This window comes from Centruroides vittatus, unplaced genomic scaffold, assembly GCF_030686945.1.
Source record: "Centruroides vittatus isolate TY-2023 unplaced genomic scaffold, ASM3068694v2 contig_644, whole genome shotgun sequence".
Classification (NCBI taxonomy): Eukaryota; Metazoa; Arthropoda; class Arachnida; order Scorpiones; family Buthidae; genus Centruroides; species Centruroides vittatus.
This window is the reverse complement of record NW_027122398.1, coordinates 14294-30833: the sequence shown is the minus strand read 5'-3', so window position 1 is coordinate 30833 and position 16540 is coordinate 14294. Positions and strand designations below refer to the sequence as shown.

General features: G+C 30.9%; 1 protein-coding gene across 1 annotated transcript; it reads right to left on the bottom strand.

Annotated features, from left to right (window-relative positions):
• Nucleotides 1-1065: 1065 nt before the first annotated feature.
• LOC136979805 (ionotropic receptor 21a-like) lies at nt 1066-8371 on the bottom strand. The gene is made up of 7 exons (XM_067275830.1): nt 8275-8371; nt 7039-7197; nt 6827-6974; nt 6534-6763; nt 4368-4621; nt 4159-4289; nt 1066-1178 (listed from the first exon to the last, which is right to left on the bottom strand). Exons 2-7 carry the CDS (start codon nt 7186-7188, stop codon nt 1066-1068), a joined length of 1026 nt encoding a protein of 341 aa, XP_067131931.1. The 5' UTR covers nt 7189-7197; nt 8275-8371.
• Nucleotides 8372-16540: the final 8169 nt, after the last annotated feature.

The following is a 16540-nucleotide window of genomic DNA, read 5'->3' as shown; positions in this document are numbered from 1 at the left end:
GAAACTTGAAAAAGTAGTTGAGAATATTATAATAATGAAGTTCTTATAGAAATATGGAGTTTTTTTATGGTATTATTTTCTGTGTACAGTACATGTATTTGAGGCACGATTTGGTTTATAAAATTTGAAGCTTATTAACTCCTTGTTCTTTTGTCGAAAATTTCTAAAATTTGTCACCGAGGTTTGAATATAGGCGATTCAATGACCTTAAATTTCGTAGGTAAAGGTCAATTGGGTGGAGAGATAGAGGTAGTTGGGTGTCATATTTCAACAGTGGTTAGAATTAATGAAGATTTTATTTCTTATTACTATTTGCAACTTTTCGTTTTTTAATAAAATTCATCTCTACCCTAATTGTTTTGCCATTTTATAAAAATTAATATAAAAAAGTTTTTAAACGTTAAAATTAAGGTAATTGTTTATAAGCAGAATTTTTTCAAAGTATTTATATGTATACTCTGTCAAAAAATTATATTTTTAGATACGTTTTAGTAAAACCGTTACAAACATCTTTCGGAAAAAAAATCTAAAAATAGAAGCTGGATCGGCGTAGTTGGACAAATTGTCAATAATGTAAGTCACTTGCACATTGAATCGATAAATTAATATCCTAGGTTAGATGTTAAAATTGTTTCATTACTTTATGTTTTAATATATGTTTAATGTCAAACAAGTGTAAAATCTGAACAATAGTAATGGGTAGGCTGGCTCAAGTGTTATTTTTGCTTCTTAAGCAGATTTTAATGTTTACATTCTCCTTGTGCACTGAAAACCTGTACATGTACATGTCACAGTTCTGAGTGTATACATAACATCTGTGATTAAAATAATTGGTAAATGTTTCTCTTCAACTGATGTCACCCTGAAATTTTCACTTGATCGCTGATAAGTATTAAGTAGGGAGTAACAAATTACTCTATATATTCGAGTACTGAGTTTTCACTACTCGTATTTAAAATGCCCACCTAATAGTAGATTTTTCAGATTCTAGCCAGCTTAGATGATTTCTTTTTGATAGTACGGCTTAATTATTATTTTTTATTGTTGGGTATTTTTGACCTGAATCTAAGAAGGTCTAGAACGCCTTTTTTCGTACTTGTCGTAAATTCTGTCATTCCTACAATTATGGGAAGTGTCTACATGAGCGAGACTGATCACCCATGCAAATTTCTTTTTCCCTGCAAAAGAATTTAAAATTATGCGTGATGCCATCTGTTATGATGTTTTATTTTAAAATGTTTATATTATTAAATTTTATAATTGGCCAAAACTTAACCTAATTTAGAGGATACAGATGAATTTCATGAAAAATTGTAAATAATAATAATGAGTAAAATCTTCCTTAATCCTGATGTCAAGTTTGTAACTGGATTACGCGAAACTAAGTGCAAACGACTCTTCTCCTGCAATTTTGTTGCATTTGGGGTGAATACATTATCTGATTGAGATGTGAAACACGTTCCAAAATCCTTGCGAGGTATAATATCCATTATTTGATAGTTAATTACGCATGGAATTCTGTAGTTTTTATAAGAATTTGAACCGTAGAAGCGTTGTAAGAACAACTGCAATCTTACAGAGGCAGTGTAGATGTAAAACTAATTTGCATAAACATAATGTTTACAGCTGATCATTAAGCAGCTATATAATTAGTTTTATGAAATAATAAAATACTTTTTAAAAATAATTATAAAATAAAAATTGATTTTTCATCCAATTTATAGATTATTCATATTTAAATCTTATGTCTGATGCAACGTTAGTCAAATTAGGTTATAATCGTGCACTGTTTATTCATAAACATCTGAGAAAAATGATGGATTAATTTTTTATTATTACTTTCCAATAGATATTTTATTAAGCAATGAATATTATGAACAATAATCAGCAGTTAATTACAATTTAATTCAGAACTTCGGCCACACGGTAGGAATTTTGTTTCTTTACACAATTTGTATACAGTTGACAAATTTATCAGAAAGTACTCAGCAAAACACCAAACATAACATACAAATAAGTACAAATGCAGATGACGACATGATAAAACGTGTTTCCACAATTGCCTGAGTTACGAAGGTCCACAACAATCCAGCGATGTGCCTGTGTTTCGACTTGGATTGTCCCAGTGCAGTATTTCCCAACATTTTTATAATAGCGGCACCCTAAACTGGAAATTTTTGTCTTCCTCAGTTTTACTTCTTTATCAATTTAAAGCTATTGTGCTTTTCGTATTCAGATACATGTAAGCTGTGTTATGATGCCGTTCAGCACTGTATTTCTCATCACTAATGAAGTATCTTTGTCGTCCTCTCTGATTACACTAGGACCAGCGGTGTAGCGTGGGTGTCAGTCGTCCGGTGCTGAGAAAAATTTTGCCGCCCCCTTATTTAGGCATTATTATTATTTATTGTGAAATTTTGGCGCCCCCTTAAATTGCCGCCTTGGGCGGGCCGCCTCTGCCGCCCCCAGTACGCTATGCCACTGACTAGGACGGCAACCTCTCAGCGTTACAGTGTTATTCCGGGTGCCGACATGATTCTACCTACTTTTGTCATGTATATTATCAAAATTGATCCGGTTATAGTAGACTACAAAATATATAATTTTGATGTTAAGTTGTTAATTGAATTAAGTTCTTGCACGTGATGCATATGCAAAACACAAAGATGGCGACACGGGGCATAAATGCCCCGTGTCGCCATCTTTGTGTTTTGAGTCTTGTCTTTGTGTCGCCATCTTTGTGTTTACAGAGGCACGGGGCATAAATGCCTCGTGCCTCTGTAATATAAATATACAAACAAGAGATCCGTTTTTAATATACCACAGCCTACACAGCCACATTTATATATGTAATCTATATAAATAAAAATATAACGTTCGTTTGTTCCTAATAGCTAATCTCCGAAAGTTCTTCACAGATTCCTTTGAAATTTTTACACAACCTTGCATTCGAATACGCATGTGTTTTTATATAATATACATGTCGAAATCTCCCCACCGGGGGGACAGGGTTAAGGCTTACCGTGAAGAATTCGGCTTCTATTATACTATTTTAGATGCAGTTTTTTCGCGTTTTTGATTGCGTTTTAATGGGGTACGTCAGCAGAATATACACTTAGTAAATATAAAATATAATTATGACATACAAAGATAAAAAAACTTTGCTTTTGTCTTTCTTTATCGCCGTTCACTCCATCGGCAGTCCTTAGACGATTCACATAATCTCGGAGACGACCTTTCCTTTGAGGCTACAGCCTCCGCAGAACAAATGTAAAATCAGGTAACAGCGTCATCTGGTGTTATCGCCACATTCATAATATTACACTTTTAGAATATACACTAAAAAGGGATTTTTCTAAATTCCCTCGTTGGGAAAGTGTTATATATTTATAATAGATACATTTTGAGCCACAGCAACGCATGGCTGGGTCCACTAGTTAATAATAAAAATATCCATTGCGTATTATTAAATGCTCCTTCTGTTTTCCGACAAAGCATTATCACCAAAAAAAATTGTGTTCATACATTAATTATTCTTTATGTTGTAGCACTGTGTATTGTGCATTCAGTATTCAATGTAAGTTTACGATTCACGAAGAAAAGGAAAATTGAAATATGACTGTATTAAAAATGTTTTAGTTTAATACAAGAGAACAATTTGCTGTTATTTTTATAAATTTTTAATCACATGTAATTTTTAAAGATTAAGTTGTCTTATACTAATCTTTATTGGTAGTTTACTATAATATAATATAATAGGATGTCAAGTCTAAATTTATACTGAATTTAGATTATTCCTTTATTGTTTAACAAGGACTAATAAATGTTTCCATTTAAAAATGCAGAGCAGTTGCCAAATGAAACAAGCTAGTGTTTTTAATTGGGGTGCTGCAACAAAGCGTCAGAGATGAGGGAAAATAGATTATTAGAAGAAGACAAACAATAATTGAGCGAGTTCCCATGGAGGAATTCCACAGAACAAACTTTCTTTGAGAAACCGGCCGCTGAAAACTTTTTAAAATATTTTTAGAATATTTCATTCAAAGCATTTAAAATAAATTTCGTATGTATAATACTAACGTTAGTTAAAAGTAAATTACATTAAAATTTTGATAATTATCATCTCAACTAAAATACATAAAATTGATAAGACATAACCTAAACATAACAGTGCAAGAGGACTAAATATATCATCCAATTTCAATGGTGTAAATTCAGACATTTGAATTCCAACTGCTAGAGAATGTTTGTCTTTACTTGTAATTCCAGCTTCGAATAGACGAGACACACTGAAAAATACAATATTTATACTGTAATAAAATTAAATTATAACTGAAATTTGTAAAAGTATATAAAAGATGTTATACATTTTATTTATGTCGTTTTTATAAGGGAATCCTTTCCTAAGACCATAAGCAAGAGTAAATGTCATCAGATCATTTTTGGAAAAGATATATTTGGAAGATTGATCCTTCTTTATTAACATGTTTAAAAATCCATGGCCACTAATCAATGCAAAACGTCCTTTATGCAATTGTTCAAATGGATCATTACTGTCGACGAAAGTATTGTAATTGATAATATGTCTACCTAGAAGTTTTGCACTCGAATAATTTGAATTCTGTAAAAATGAATAAAGTAAAAAGTAAACATACAGGGATGAGCGAATGTATGTTATTAGATATATATTTTTACCAATTTATTTATTGATAATTACAGATAATTCTTTTGATACTTTATGTATATTTAACAATAAGAATGGATGCAACAGTGTTATTCTTATTATTCGACTTTACGAGCACAGGCGCTAAGGGTGTTCTTCCATACCTATGGTTGATTCTGCCAGGGCCACAACGGTCAATCGAGTAGTGTCATTGAATGTCTGACATATACAGGACAGATCACGTGCGTGAAAATTTTTTAGGGCTGTTCCACTGCAGGATTCGATCTTGAGTTTCTCAGTGGAGGTTTTAATAAGTTTTATGTTCTAATTTATATATGTAATAAAACGTCTGTAATGTGTTTATGAAACCCTTTAAAGATGGATTATTAGAAGAAGACAAACAATACTTGAGCGATCTGCTAAGGAGGAATACCACCGAAATGATTAGCTATGAGAAATTGGTCCCTGAACAACTGTCAGAAGTGAAACAAACTAGATTTTCGAGGTTACAACTCCAAAAAATACTAGTTGAACGAAATATTTCGGGTTTTCTCACGTCTCCAATATGTAAATAAGGGCTAGTTTCTAGTAGAAAGTCCTCTTGTGAAACACTCCAATTCCTACTCCTAATTTATACTCCATTTTCAAACTCTAATATCTTTAATGCTTCATGTCCTTTAACTCCTAATGGACTATAATAAAATTAATGTAGTGAAGTTTATTTTGTGAATACAGTAGACTCCCTAAAACACGGTAGATGCGTTCCGTGTTATATAAATCCGTGTTGTACAAGTCACTTAAATAAGTGAACCAATCACAGCTCGGCACGTGTGCAGTAGGGGCTACGGCTGTTTCAGAGGTTTTTCTCCATAAAATTAACAGATTCTAGACTAATTTGACTCAAAATTTCCACATTACGTATAATTTTTTGGGAATAATCTATATAAACTATGCTATAAACAAAAAATTGTAGGATTACTTACTGAGTGTGCAGCGTTCGACAACGCCAATGCTTAAGCTTGTTTTCATCGCGGTGCGGCTCATCGAACGGCTGACACGTGTTTCCTGATCAGCGAATTTTTCGCAGAAAAATAATTTAACTTTGGCGACATCATTAATAAAAATATAATTTTTATGGCCGTGAATAATAAATGTTTTTTAGTAGGTCCGCTGCTCGTTTAAACTCAAAAGTTTGTACAATGTCTGCTATTGGTCCAAATTCGACCAATCCTTGTGTGACACGGGTCGGCGATGACATTTTACAGTGTTATACGAGTCTCTTTTAGCGTGTTATACGAATACGATCGCAATTTTTTCGCCGTGTTATACGAATTTGTGTTATATGAACTCGTGTTATAGGGGAGTCTACTGTAGTATACATCAGACATAGGCAAATTGCGGCTCTTTTTGAGTTACGTATGGCTCTTGCTGAAAGTGTTAATTTCTGCTTTTTATTATTACTTTCACAATTTTATTTCCACAATTTTGTGAAAATATGTAATTATATATATGTAATATTTAGAAATTTATTTCAAGTTGATGCAATAAATTAAATTGACATTTCAAATCTATTCTTTTAAAACAAGTTCTCGATTCGCATGGAGGACACCTAATCCTTTCCTGCCTTACCATTACTATCCGCCACGAAGTAACAGAACTCGCATATCTTAACTCATCTCTTTTAACTCCTAATAGACTATAAGTAAAATTAATGTAGTAAAGTTTATTTTGTGAATAGTATATATGTCAGTGTTTCTGTTTCTATCTTTTATTGAAAATAGCTATATATATTTCAATTAAAGTGATAGCTTTTATTTGTATATTTTGATATTCTATATTTAATACAGAAGAAATAAAATGTAATAATTACCACCATAATTGCAGCATCCGAGTGTCCCTTCATAGTACCACAAGAATATTCACCACTTGCAACGGCAAAGGCCAACTCATCGAAAGTACTTGGTACCGGCTCCACTATGGGACAAGTCATGAATGACATTAACGTTCCAGTGTAACTTGAAACCAATATAAATATTGACATCCACCAAATTGCTATTAATAATCGAGATGGGAATCGTCTAATTGAATTTAAATTTTCACCTGAAAATTAAATGTTAAGCATTACTTGTATCCTTTATTGACACAGTAATTTTCATTTTCTACCTTGAAATGTAAGTGTTCCAAAAAGAAACCAGAATATTTTTCTTCTTGGCCAATGCGAATTTGTTCCAGATAAATCATTATCTTTCTCCATAATCTTATGTAACGATATTCCAAATACTAACAAGGTTACTGCAATTGCTATCCAAATCTAGCAAAAATAAACAAAAAACTCAGTAATTATTCAAGAAATGTTACCATTCAAGCTGACTTACTTGAAAAGAAAATGGCAAAATAAGAGAATTCCATGCTGTTTTTGGTTCAGGCAATTTGATTATGAATTTCATGTGAGAGAAATCTAAATGTGAAGAATATTCTATAACACGAAAACGATCATCTGTCAGGAAACATGGAGCGACAATCATATCCGCTTCCTAAAAATAATTAAAATATTTACATTTTTAAAGATATGCCAGAGAAAAACTCCCATTTGATTGAATTAAAAAAACAATACTTGAAATTAATCACCAATCACAAAGTTGATAAAACTTCGGAAAACTGGAAGATGATCGCGTGTTGCGTCTCGCCAACAGGTTGATACATGTAAGTTTTCGTGTTTCTCATGGGTCTAACAATTAAATAAACTGCTTCTCAAAGAACAACCTCCCGGAAATGACCTTTTGGTTTATTTTGTTACGGCAAGTCGACACATGGACGATCTGCAGTAGGGTGAATGTCTTCCGGAAAGATGTTTTTGAGAAAACGGTCTCTATTTGGGTGTTACAAAGGTAAAGAAAAAAACCCTGAAAATCCACGTATCTAGCCCGTGAGCAAGACGCGAACCCGTGGCCCACTGCCGGTGTTCAGTGGTTTTATCGATTCGGTCATTGGTGGGCGCGGAAAGGGTTTCCTTTGACATGTCGCGAACCAACCAGTAAATTAGTTTCAGTGATAAAGCTTTCATCAAGAGTATTTGCAATACCTCTTGCTGAAAGCTTTATGAATTAAAGCCAAGTTTTGGTTCAAAAAATTTGATTATAAATTTCACATGAGAGAAATCTAAATGTGAAGAATATGCTATAATACAAAAACGATCTGTCAGGACACATGTAGAAAATCACGCTATGAATTAATTTCAATTTACAGAACTTTCAGCAAGAGGTATTGCAAATACTCTTCGTGAAAACTCTATAAATTCAACCAATTTAGTGGATAGTTGGCAAAGCAATATTACCTCGTGTAAGACAATACTATCCATATATTGTGGCAAATGTGAATCGCAATGAAATAGCCTGTATGGCATAGGAATAAGACACGGTGCATTAATTCATGCTTCAAATGATAAATTGTAAGAATTGGGTCAGGTTATGTTTGGTCTCCTTACCCAAATACTATTAATATTGATACCCAAAAATAATACAAACAGAACGTTTTGTAATGACATAAAACCTCAAACATCTGTATTCATATTTCTAATATTTTTTTGAATAATATAAATTTGTCATAATTACCTGTCTTACAAGTTGTCCAACTGTTCCACTCCAGTAACCTGTTTCGTTTTCGATACCAAATTCACGTAGAATAGGCTTTATCAATTCATACCTGAGTAATTAGAAATGAGAAAAGTTAAGAGAAATAAAGAGAAAAATTAAGAGAAAAGAGAAAAGATTAAGAAAAATTGATAAAAATTAAGAGAAATTTCGGTTAATATTAAAAACATACTAAATAAAAAGATGTGAAATTGTTAGTTTATATCAGCCCAGTGGCCGAGTTGATAAAATCCTGATCGCTGGTTGTTGGTAGCTGGTTCGTTCATCAACAAGCACTGAGATTGACTTTAAGTGTTCCGATGCCTAAATGTGCCAGTTTCCATAGAAAGTTAACCAGTACCCATAGGAATATTTGACATCTTTTCTGTTGTTTTGCCATAAGAAAATATAATAATGTAAATGTTATTTTTACCTGAACTTCAGTTTATCTTGCAGTATTTTAAATAATCTGAAACTCGATCCTCCAACAATACGCTTTCCAGATTCATCTAATTGCATTCTACCTCTCATCTAAAATTAAGATACTATATTATAATCGAAAACAAGAAATATAAATATAATTAATATAAATATTTATAAATATACCTGAATACCCGCTATTCTCCAAGTGTAGTTAACTTTCTGCTCTGAAATGATAAATTAAACTTTTAGTTAAAATTTCTATTTTTAAATCAATATATGAGATGCCTTAAACATGAGGGTGGCCCAAAAATAAAGTAACTAAAAAGTATATCCTTTAACACCGGAATCGCACGTTCCTGTCCGACAATGGATGGCGGCATGGATCATGATGCCAACTTATGGGTTTCTCCTTAAATTTAGAAGTAAATCATTGAATGGAGAGAAATTTTAAAGAAGGTATATTGTGGACCCATATTGTGAAGTTTAGTAAAGTTTGGATGTTGAATAGAAAGTTTTAAAAGTTACATGATTCGTGACTGTACTCGCGCGTGAATTTCACAGCGAGGTATCTTCATCACATGATTCTTTTACTCGACTGTGTCCATGCCGCCTGCCCCCAAAATTAAGAATTTGTGTTTGTCTGGATCGTCAAAAGATTAAATATTTTTCCATATATATTGCACATGGAGAAAAATTATTAACGTTGATCTTGTTTCAGAGGTCAGGGCGAAACTCTATTAGTTTATGGGAACTTCAGGAAGAATTTCAAGTCTGTATAGGAGGTTTGCATTATGGAAAGTTGGTAACATTGGAATATACTTTCCTGGGATTTGTTCACTTGCCGAACAACTAAATAACTAAATACAAACCAATTTCCATAAAAGTGTGTCTGCTTTGCTTTATACTATTAATTTCAATTATTTTTGTCAAGTAAATTACATATCCTGTATCCTGAACATATTGCGACTATTCAGTTGCCATACCCTAGACAGTGAGATTTAAATGCTGTATTTTAAATGTGTTTTGCAAAGGTTTTCAATTTTACTTAAAATCAATATTCTTCTCTTAATTCCTTAATAATTATAAAAAGAACTTTTATGAGATAAATTATAATGCAAATAAATCTCTGAACAACGGCCACTGGTAAAAACATTAAAATAGTCGTTGTTAGAAGGTTTTCTATGCACTTTCAGTAAACGTTTCAGAAAAAAAATGGCTGCCGTTTATTGTTTGGTCGACTGTACTTTATTTTGAATTGCCAAAACCAAATTATTTCAGGGTTTAACTAGAAATCAGAAAGGGTTTATCAAGTATATTGATTTACTTTAATATATTAACACTTGTTTATCCTAAAAAATTAAATAATATACATAATTCTTTGAACAGGTTCTCACCAAACAATTTGTCCGTCAGAGACAGGTTGTTTGATGGTTAATTTGTTTGCATTTGAAAGAAATGTTTTTGAAAAAAATGGCCAGAGTTTATAAATGGCCACTGTTGGGAAATGGCTGTTATTGAAAGTTCGACTTTTTACTTAAATATAAAAATACTCACCACAAATCATAATACGAAAATTCATTATTAGCATAAATATAAAAAAATTAGGACTTATCTTCTTGTACATTTTCATATGTTAATAAATTTAAAAAATATTCACAATTAGTTATAGTTGTCTCTGTAAATATTTACGTAAAACCATGGAGATGACACAATTCGAGCTAAATAAAATTCTTTCCGTTAAATATAGGAAGATAAATAATTGATGTAATTTTTAATAACACTTGTAACATTTAAATACTTTCATTTTTGCTGTAGGGAATAACTTATTTTGTAAAGATAATATTTCAAGTATATAAATTTAACTTAAAATTGATGATTTTAATTCATGTGAATAATTTAATTTCAAGGTTTATTACAATTTCTTGCTTAAAGTTTTTTTTTCATTGACTATTTTTAGAGTTTTGTCACGAAATAAATGTGCAGAATCAATATACTGTATTGCACATATTCAAGCGCGAGATATATCGATCCTGAACATTTATAAAACGAGCAGTTCATAAGATCTTATTGTTTTTTTATATACTTATTTTAAGAACATTGATTTAAAGTTTATTTAGTATTTTAAAATTAAACACAATAATAGAGAATTTGCGTATTATTGTTTAAATTAGAAACAGAAGCAAACCAGTTACTGAGAGAATGATACCAATGAACCTAGCTCGCCGGTTCGAGCCAGACGAAAATTTTTCCAGGTTGTGTTTCACAAACTGGCACCAGAATAGTGAATTATTGCATAAATTTAGCAAAGTTTCCATACTGAATCTTTCTGTTTTGAACTTTCTTCAGATTTGAACACAGAAAGCTTATTGCAGATTTGTAGACCCATCTATTATCTATAGGTATTTTGATTTGAAGCTGTAAATACCTTGAAGGAATAATTGAAATAAATTCAAATTGGAACACTATTTAAGAAGAGGGAAGAAAAATGAAACAATGAAAATAATTTTCGATAGAGGGCTTGTCGCTTTAATTGTTATTGTAATCGAATGTGTAACAGTGGAGGTGTCTAAAACCTAGTGCTTAAAAAAATTTCATAACACACGTTCGGAGCATCAATAATGATGCGTTTCATTTCACAGTTAAGAACACCGTGCACCGCGTGGAATACCGGTATGTACCAAAGTTCAGCATTACGGACAATCCTGAACTGAATCGTCAACGCCATGTGACATATTCCAATAAATACCGGCATGTCATGATTTTTTGCAACTAAATTTTTTCTTCTTGTATTGCACATTACATTTCAAACTTTACAGTGTCCTCTACTGGCAATTTTTTGTCCCATTTTTCTTTCCCCTTCTTAAATAGTAAATGTACCAATTTTCGTTCCATTTGGATTATTCCTTCGAGCTACCAACAGCTCCAAACAAAAATACTTATTTTATAACCATCCAGTACATATTCATGTATTCAGTACACATCCAGTACACATATTTTCATAAACGTTGCAAATACTGTAAAGATTGTAACTTATTGCATAAATAACACTATTTTATAATTAAAGTTTTACATACTTACTTTTGTTTCATACGATCACTAAACACTGGGAGTGTGCTCGTTAATTAAATAAGGATTTTGCATGCAAACAAACTCAATATTTGTTAGTACAACTTGCGTTTAAAGTTAATTATTTACTTTTACTATAGACGACAACTAAAAGTTCAGTCATTTAGAGTGTTGAAGCCTGACAAACGGACTGCCTGTATAGAATTTTTCAGTCATTTACACGAGGATAACAGATCAGACAAGGGTCAGACTTAATGACGATTTTACTAGTTATTATAATATACAATATTTTTAGAAAAACCATCCCAATCCTCAAAATATAACTTTCCTGCCATTTGAAAAATAGTTACAACTATAAAAAGTTTTTAAATAAAATGTCATAACAGATGGCACTCAGCAAAATTTTCTGTGAAAGTTAAGCAACTCGTTGCTAGATTATTTCATTTATTTTTTTTAATTTCCATATCAACACAAGAGCTTCTTTTCAGTGATTTCAAAGTAATATTTGAAATCAGTTAAGTATAATTTTTTATTTCATTAATTTCTTTAGAAGTTATACTTATTTATTTAAGGAAATTGTATTTCCTTATAATATTATTCTGTGTATTGTACATTCACAGTTTTCATTACATGTACCGGGACATCACTTTCACAGTATTCATTCAGTCTGATAGGTAACGGCGCGTTTAATTATGTTTAATCTTTCATACAATATGAAAAACATTACGAAATAAACCTTTGCACGTTGAACAATATTTCTGAAACTAACCAACATAATACAGGAATAGAAACGAGAATTATTTAGTTTACCTGGCAAATTGAGTTTTTTCAATTTTATTCACTAAATTACTTTCAGAGCTGCATAAAAGGAATTTAATCATCTCTATAAGTATATAAAAAAGCAACGTTTAACAAATTACTTTGCTTTTCGTTTATTCTTCCGTCGTTCGCTACCAGTTGACAAGTCCACATTTCCACAAATACGAAGGCGACCTTTCTTTTAGGCTACTGCCGACGTAACAAAATGTAAAATAGGTAAAACGTCCTCTGGAGCTATCGCCACTTTCCGTAAAAATTACAATTTAAGTAAATATAAAATACATGGCCGACAGGTTTAATCTCTGTCAAGCAGAAAATTAAAATCGATTTCTTCCGACAAGAATAAATTATTATTTAAAATTTTCTATATTTGTTTCTATTTTTGTTACTGGGTAAGTAAATGGGTGGGCAGAGTCACAATTGTATGTGGAAATTACTGCAAAATGAACCATATCTTTCCAAATATGGTTTAGGTAAAATAGAAAGATATTAAAATATAAATCATTCAATACAGATATATATTTATCATTTTGGATATATTCTATGAATAAGAACATGGTTTGTTGTATCGTCTCATGTATGTATGTTATTTTGTATGCTATACTAGGATTTGTAAGTATTTATCTATTTTCACATAGTTTAGATATACTGTATTTATTATACTGTAGATTAAATGAATACATTCTATTAACATACACTTTAATGTTTGAATAAATTAACATATGCTGTATATTGGGTCGCAATTTGAAAATAATTCAGCCTAATATAAAGCAAATTTAGACACATACATTCTCACCCTCTCTGTCCTTCCTTAAGCTTGCCAATAGATTTAGAGAAGGAAAACTAAAAAATGAAAATTTTAGTATCAGGAGGGTCCAACTAACTATATACAAACTTCTGATGTAAATCGAAAGTCACGTTATTTTAATTTGAAAATTTTCCTTCCAACGGTGTTAGATAGATTACCGGCATGACACTATTGTGAAAGGAAAAGTATGATATAGAGGGACAAGCCAGTACTAATTCGAAGTGGAGAGCATATCTTTTAAATTAAATAAATTAAAAATATGATTCAAAATTGATCCATCTTCATACTTGTTCACGTTACAAATATACATGATTATTTTAGTAAAAACGTTAAAATTATGCTTAACAGTTATATTTGAAATTCACACGAAACTTGAAAAAGTAGTTGAGAATATTATAATAATGAAGTTCTTATAGAAATATGGAGTTTTTTTATGGTATTATTTTCTGTGTACAGTACATGTATTTGAGGCACGATTTGGTTTATAAAATTTGAAGCTTATTAACTCCTTGTTCTTTTGTCGAAAATTTCTAAAATTTGTCACCGAGGTTTGAATATAGGCGATTCAATGACCTTAAATTTCGTAGGTAAAGGTCAATTGGGTGGAGAGATAGAGGTAGTTGGGTGTCATATTTCAACAGTGGTTAGAATTAATGAAGATTTTATTTCTTATTACTATTTGCAACTTTTCGTTTTTTAATAAAATTCATCTCTACCCTAATTTTTTTGCCATTTTATACAAATTAATATAAAAAGTTCATAAAACTAAGTTCTGATTATAGATTGAATCACACAAAATTTTGAAGTTTAGCTGGAGAAGTAACTCAACTCGTTTCTGGATTTTTATAACACAATTGATATTTCACTAAATAATATTAATTTTAATATTAATTAATACATTTCTATTTATAGAGTTCGTCCATGCAAACGATTTGATAAGAGTTTCGGGGATTCAGGTAAACGGTTTTTTCTTTTGAATACGTAAAATAGAAGAGAATTTCATGTACGTAATTTATAATTTAATTTTTAATTGTAGAAAGAAATTTTTATGAAATGTGATGATAAACAAGAAGAAATTATTGCAGGAGAAATTGTTTTGCCATTTTATAAAAATTAATATAAAAAAGTTTTTAAACGTTAAAATTAAGGTAATTGTTTATAAGCAGAATTTTTTCAAAGTATTTATATGTATACTCTGTCAAAAAATTATATTTTTAGATACGTTTTAGTAAAACCGTTACAAACATCTTTCGGAAAAAAAATCTAAAAATAGAAGCTGGATCGGCGTAGTTGGACAAATTGTCAATAATGTAAGTCACTTGCACATTGAATCGATAAATTAATATCCTAGGTTAGATGTTAAAATTGTTTCATTACTTTATGTTTTAATATATGTTTAATGTCAAACAAGTGTAAAATCTGAACAATAGTAATGGGTAGGCTGGCTCAAGTGTTATTTTTGCTTCTTAAGCAGATTTTAATGTTTACATTCTCCTTGTGCACTGAAAACCTGTACATGTACATGTCACAGTTCTGAGTGTATACATAACATCTGTGATTAAAATAATTGGTAAATGTTTCTCTTCAACTGATGTCACCCTGAAATTTTCACTTGATCGCTGATAAGTATTAAGTAGGGAGTAACAAATTACTCTATATATTCGAGTACTGAGTTTTCACTACTCGTATTTAAAATGCCCACCTAATAGTAGATTTTTCAGATTCTAGCCAGCTTAGATGATTTCTTTTTGATAGTACGGCTTAATTATTATTTTTTATTGTTGGGTATTTTTGACCTGAATCTAAGAAGGTCTAGAACGCCTTTTTTCGTACTTGTCGTAAATTCTGTCATTCCTACAATTATGGGAAGTGTCTACATGAGCGAGACTGATCACCCATGCAAATTTCTTTTTCCCTGCAAAAGAATTTAAAATTATGCGTGATGCCATCTGTTATGATGTTTTATTTTAAAATGTTTATATTATTAAATATTATAATTGGAAAACATAACTTAATTTTGAGGATAGAGATGAGTTTTACGAAAAATTGCAAATGCTAATAAGTAGTAAAATCTTCCTTGAGTCTGATCCAATTCAACAAATGAGAACTAACCCCTTCTATCTCTCCACCTACTCCTTTAACAAGAAATTCTAAGAACACGAATTGTCCTATTAGTATCCTGCATGCAAAAATTTCTGAAAATTACAAGAAAAGGTACAGGACTTACGAAGGTTCAAATTGAATGAACTAAGTTACACTACCCATACACGTACAAGGGCGATTCAGTTGTAGGGTTCAATAAATTTTCTTGGATGCATTAGAGATTGGAAGATCAGGCTAGTAACCAAGTCTATAGAGCAAACTGTGGGACAATTTTAATAACCTTGAATGACCGTGAAAATCAGCAAATATAGAAGAGAATGGGTTTTTTTTAATTACAAGGATACTCTTCTGCCACTATGTGAAGATCACGCGTCAAAATGAATACCTTTTATAACTAATCACATTTTCATAAACATAAAAGTTTTCAAGATATCAGCCATATTATTTTAAAAATCAAATTGCTGTTTTTCTGAAAACTTTCAATGCTAGGAGCGAAGTTTATCAGTTTTCATTCATTGTGTTATCTTATCAGATATTTGAACAAACAAGCTTTGAATAAATTTAATTGTAACATTTTCAAAGGAGTAAAGTCTATCTTTATAGAGTGATCTTTTTCATTTTTGTGTACTTACTTCTTTATTTTGTTTTTATGAAAATGAGTTATTCAACTGACACATTTGACACACTGATGACTTTAGATGCACGTTACCAAAATTATTCACAGGCTGCTACTTTTTATGCCAGTCTATATTCAGACCAGATAAAGAAATGGTTTACTTTGTCCTTCTACAAAAACATAAAAATCAGAATTCAGGAACTTTTTCGTTAGAACAGTAGATGTAAATTATGATAAATGTTCTGGATGCCTTATCTAGAATAATAAGTTCTTATGTATGCTAAGAAGGTAAATATTTGCAGCATCAAATTTAAGTAAATTTTCAAATGTACTTTCATAATTTTCATGTGAAACGTTTTAGTAATTACACTGATAAACTTATTTCAAACACAGAAAGTTTCAGGAAAACAGAA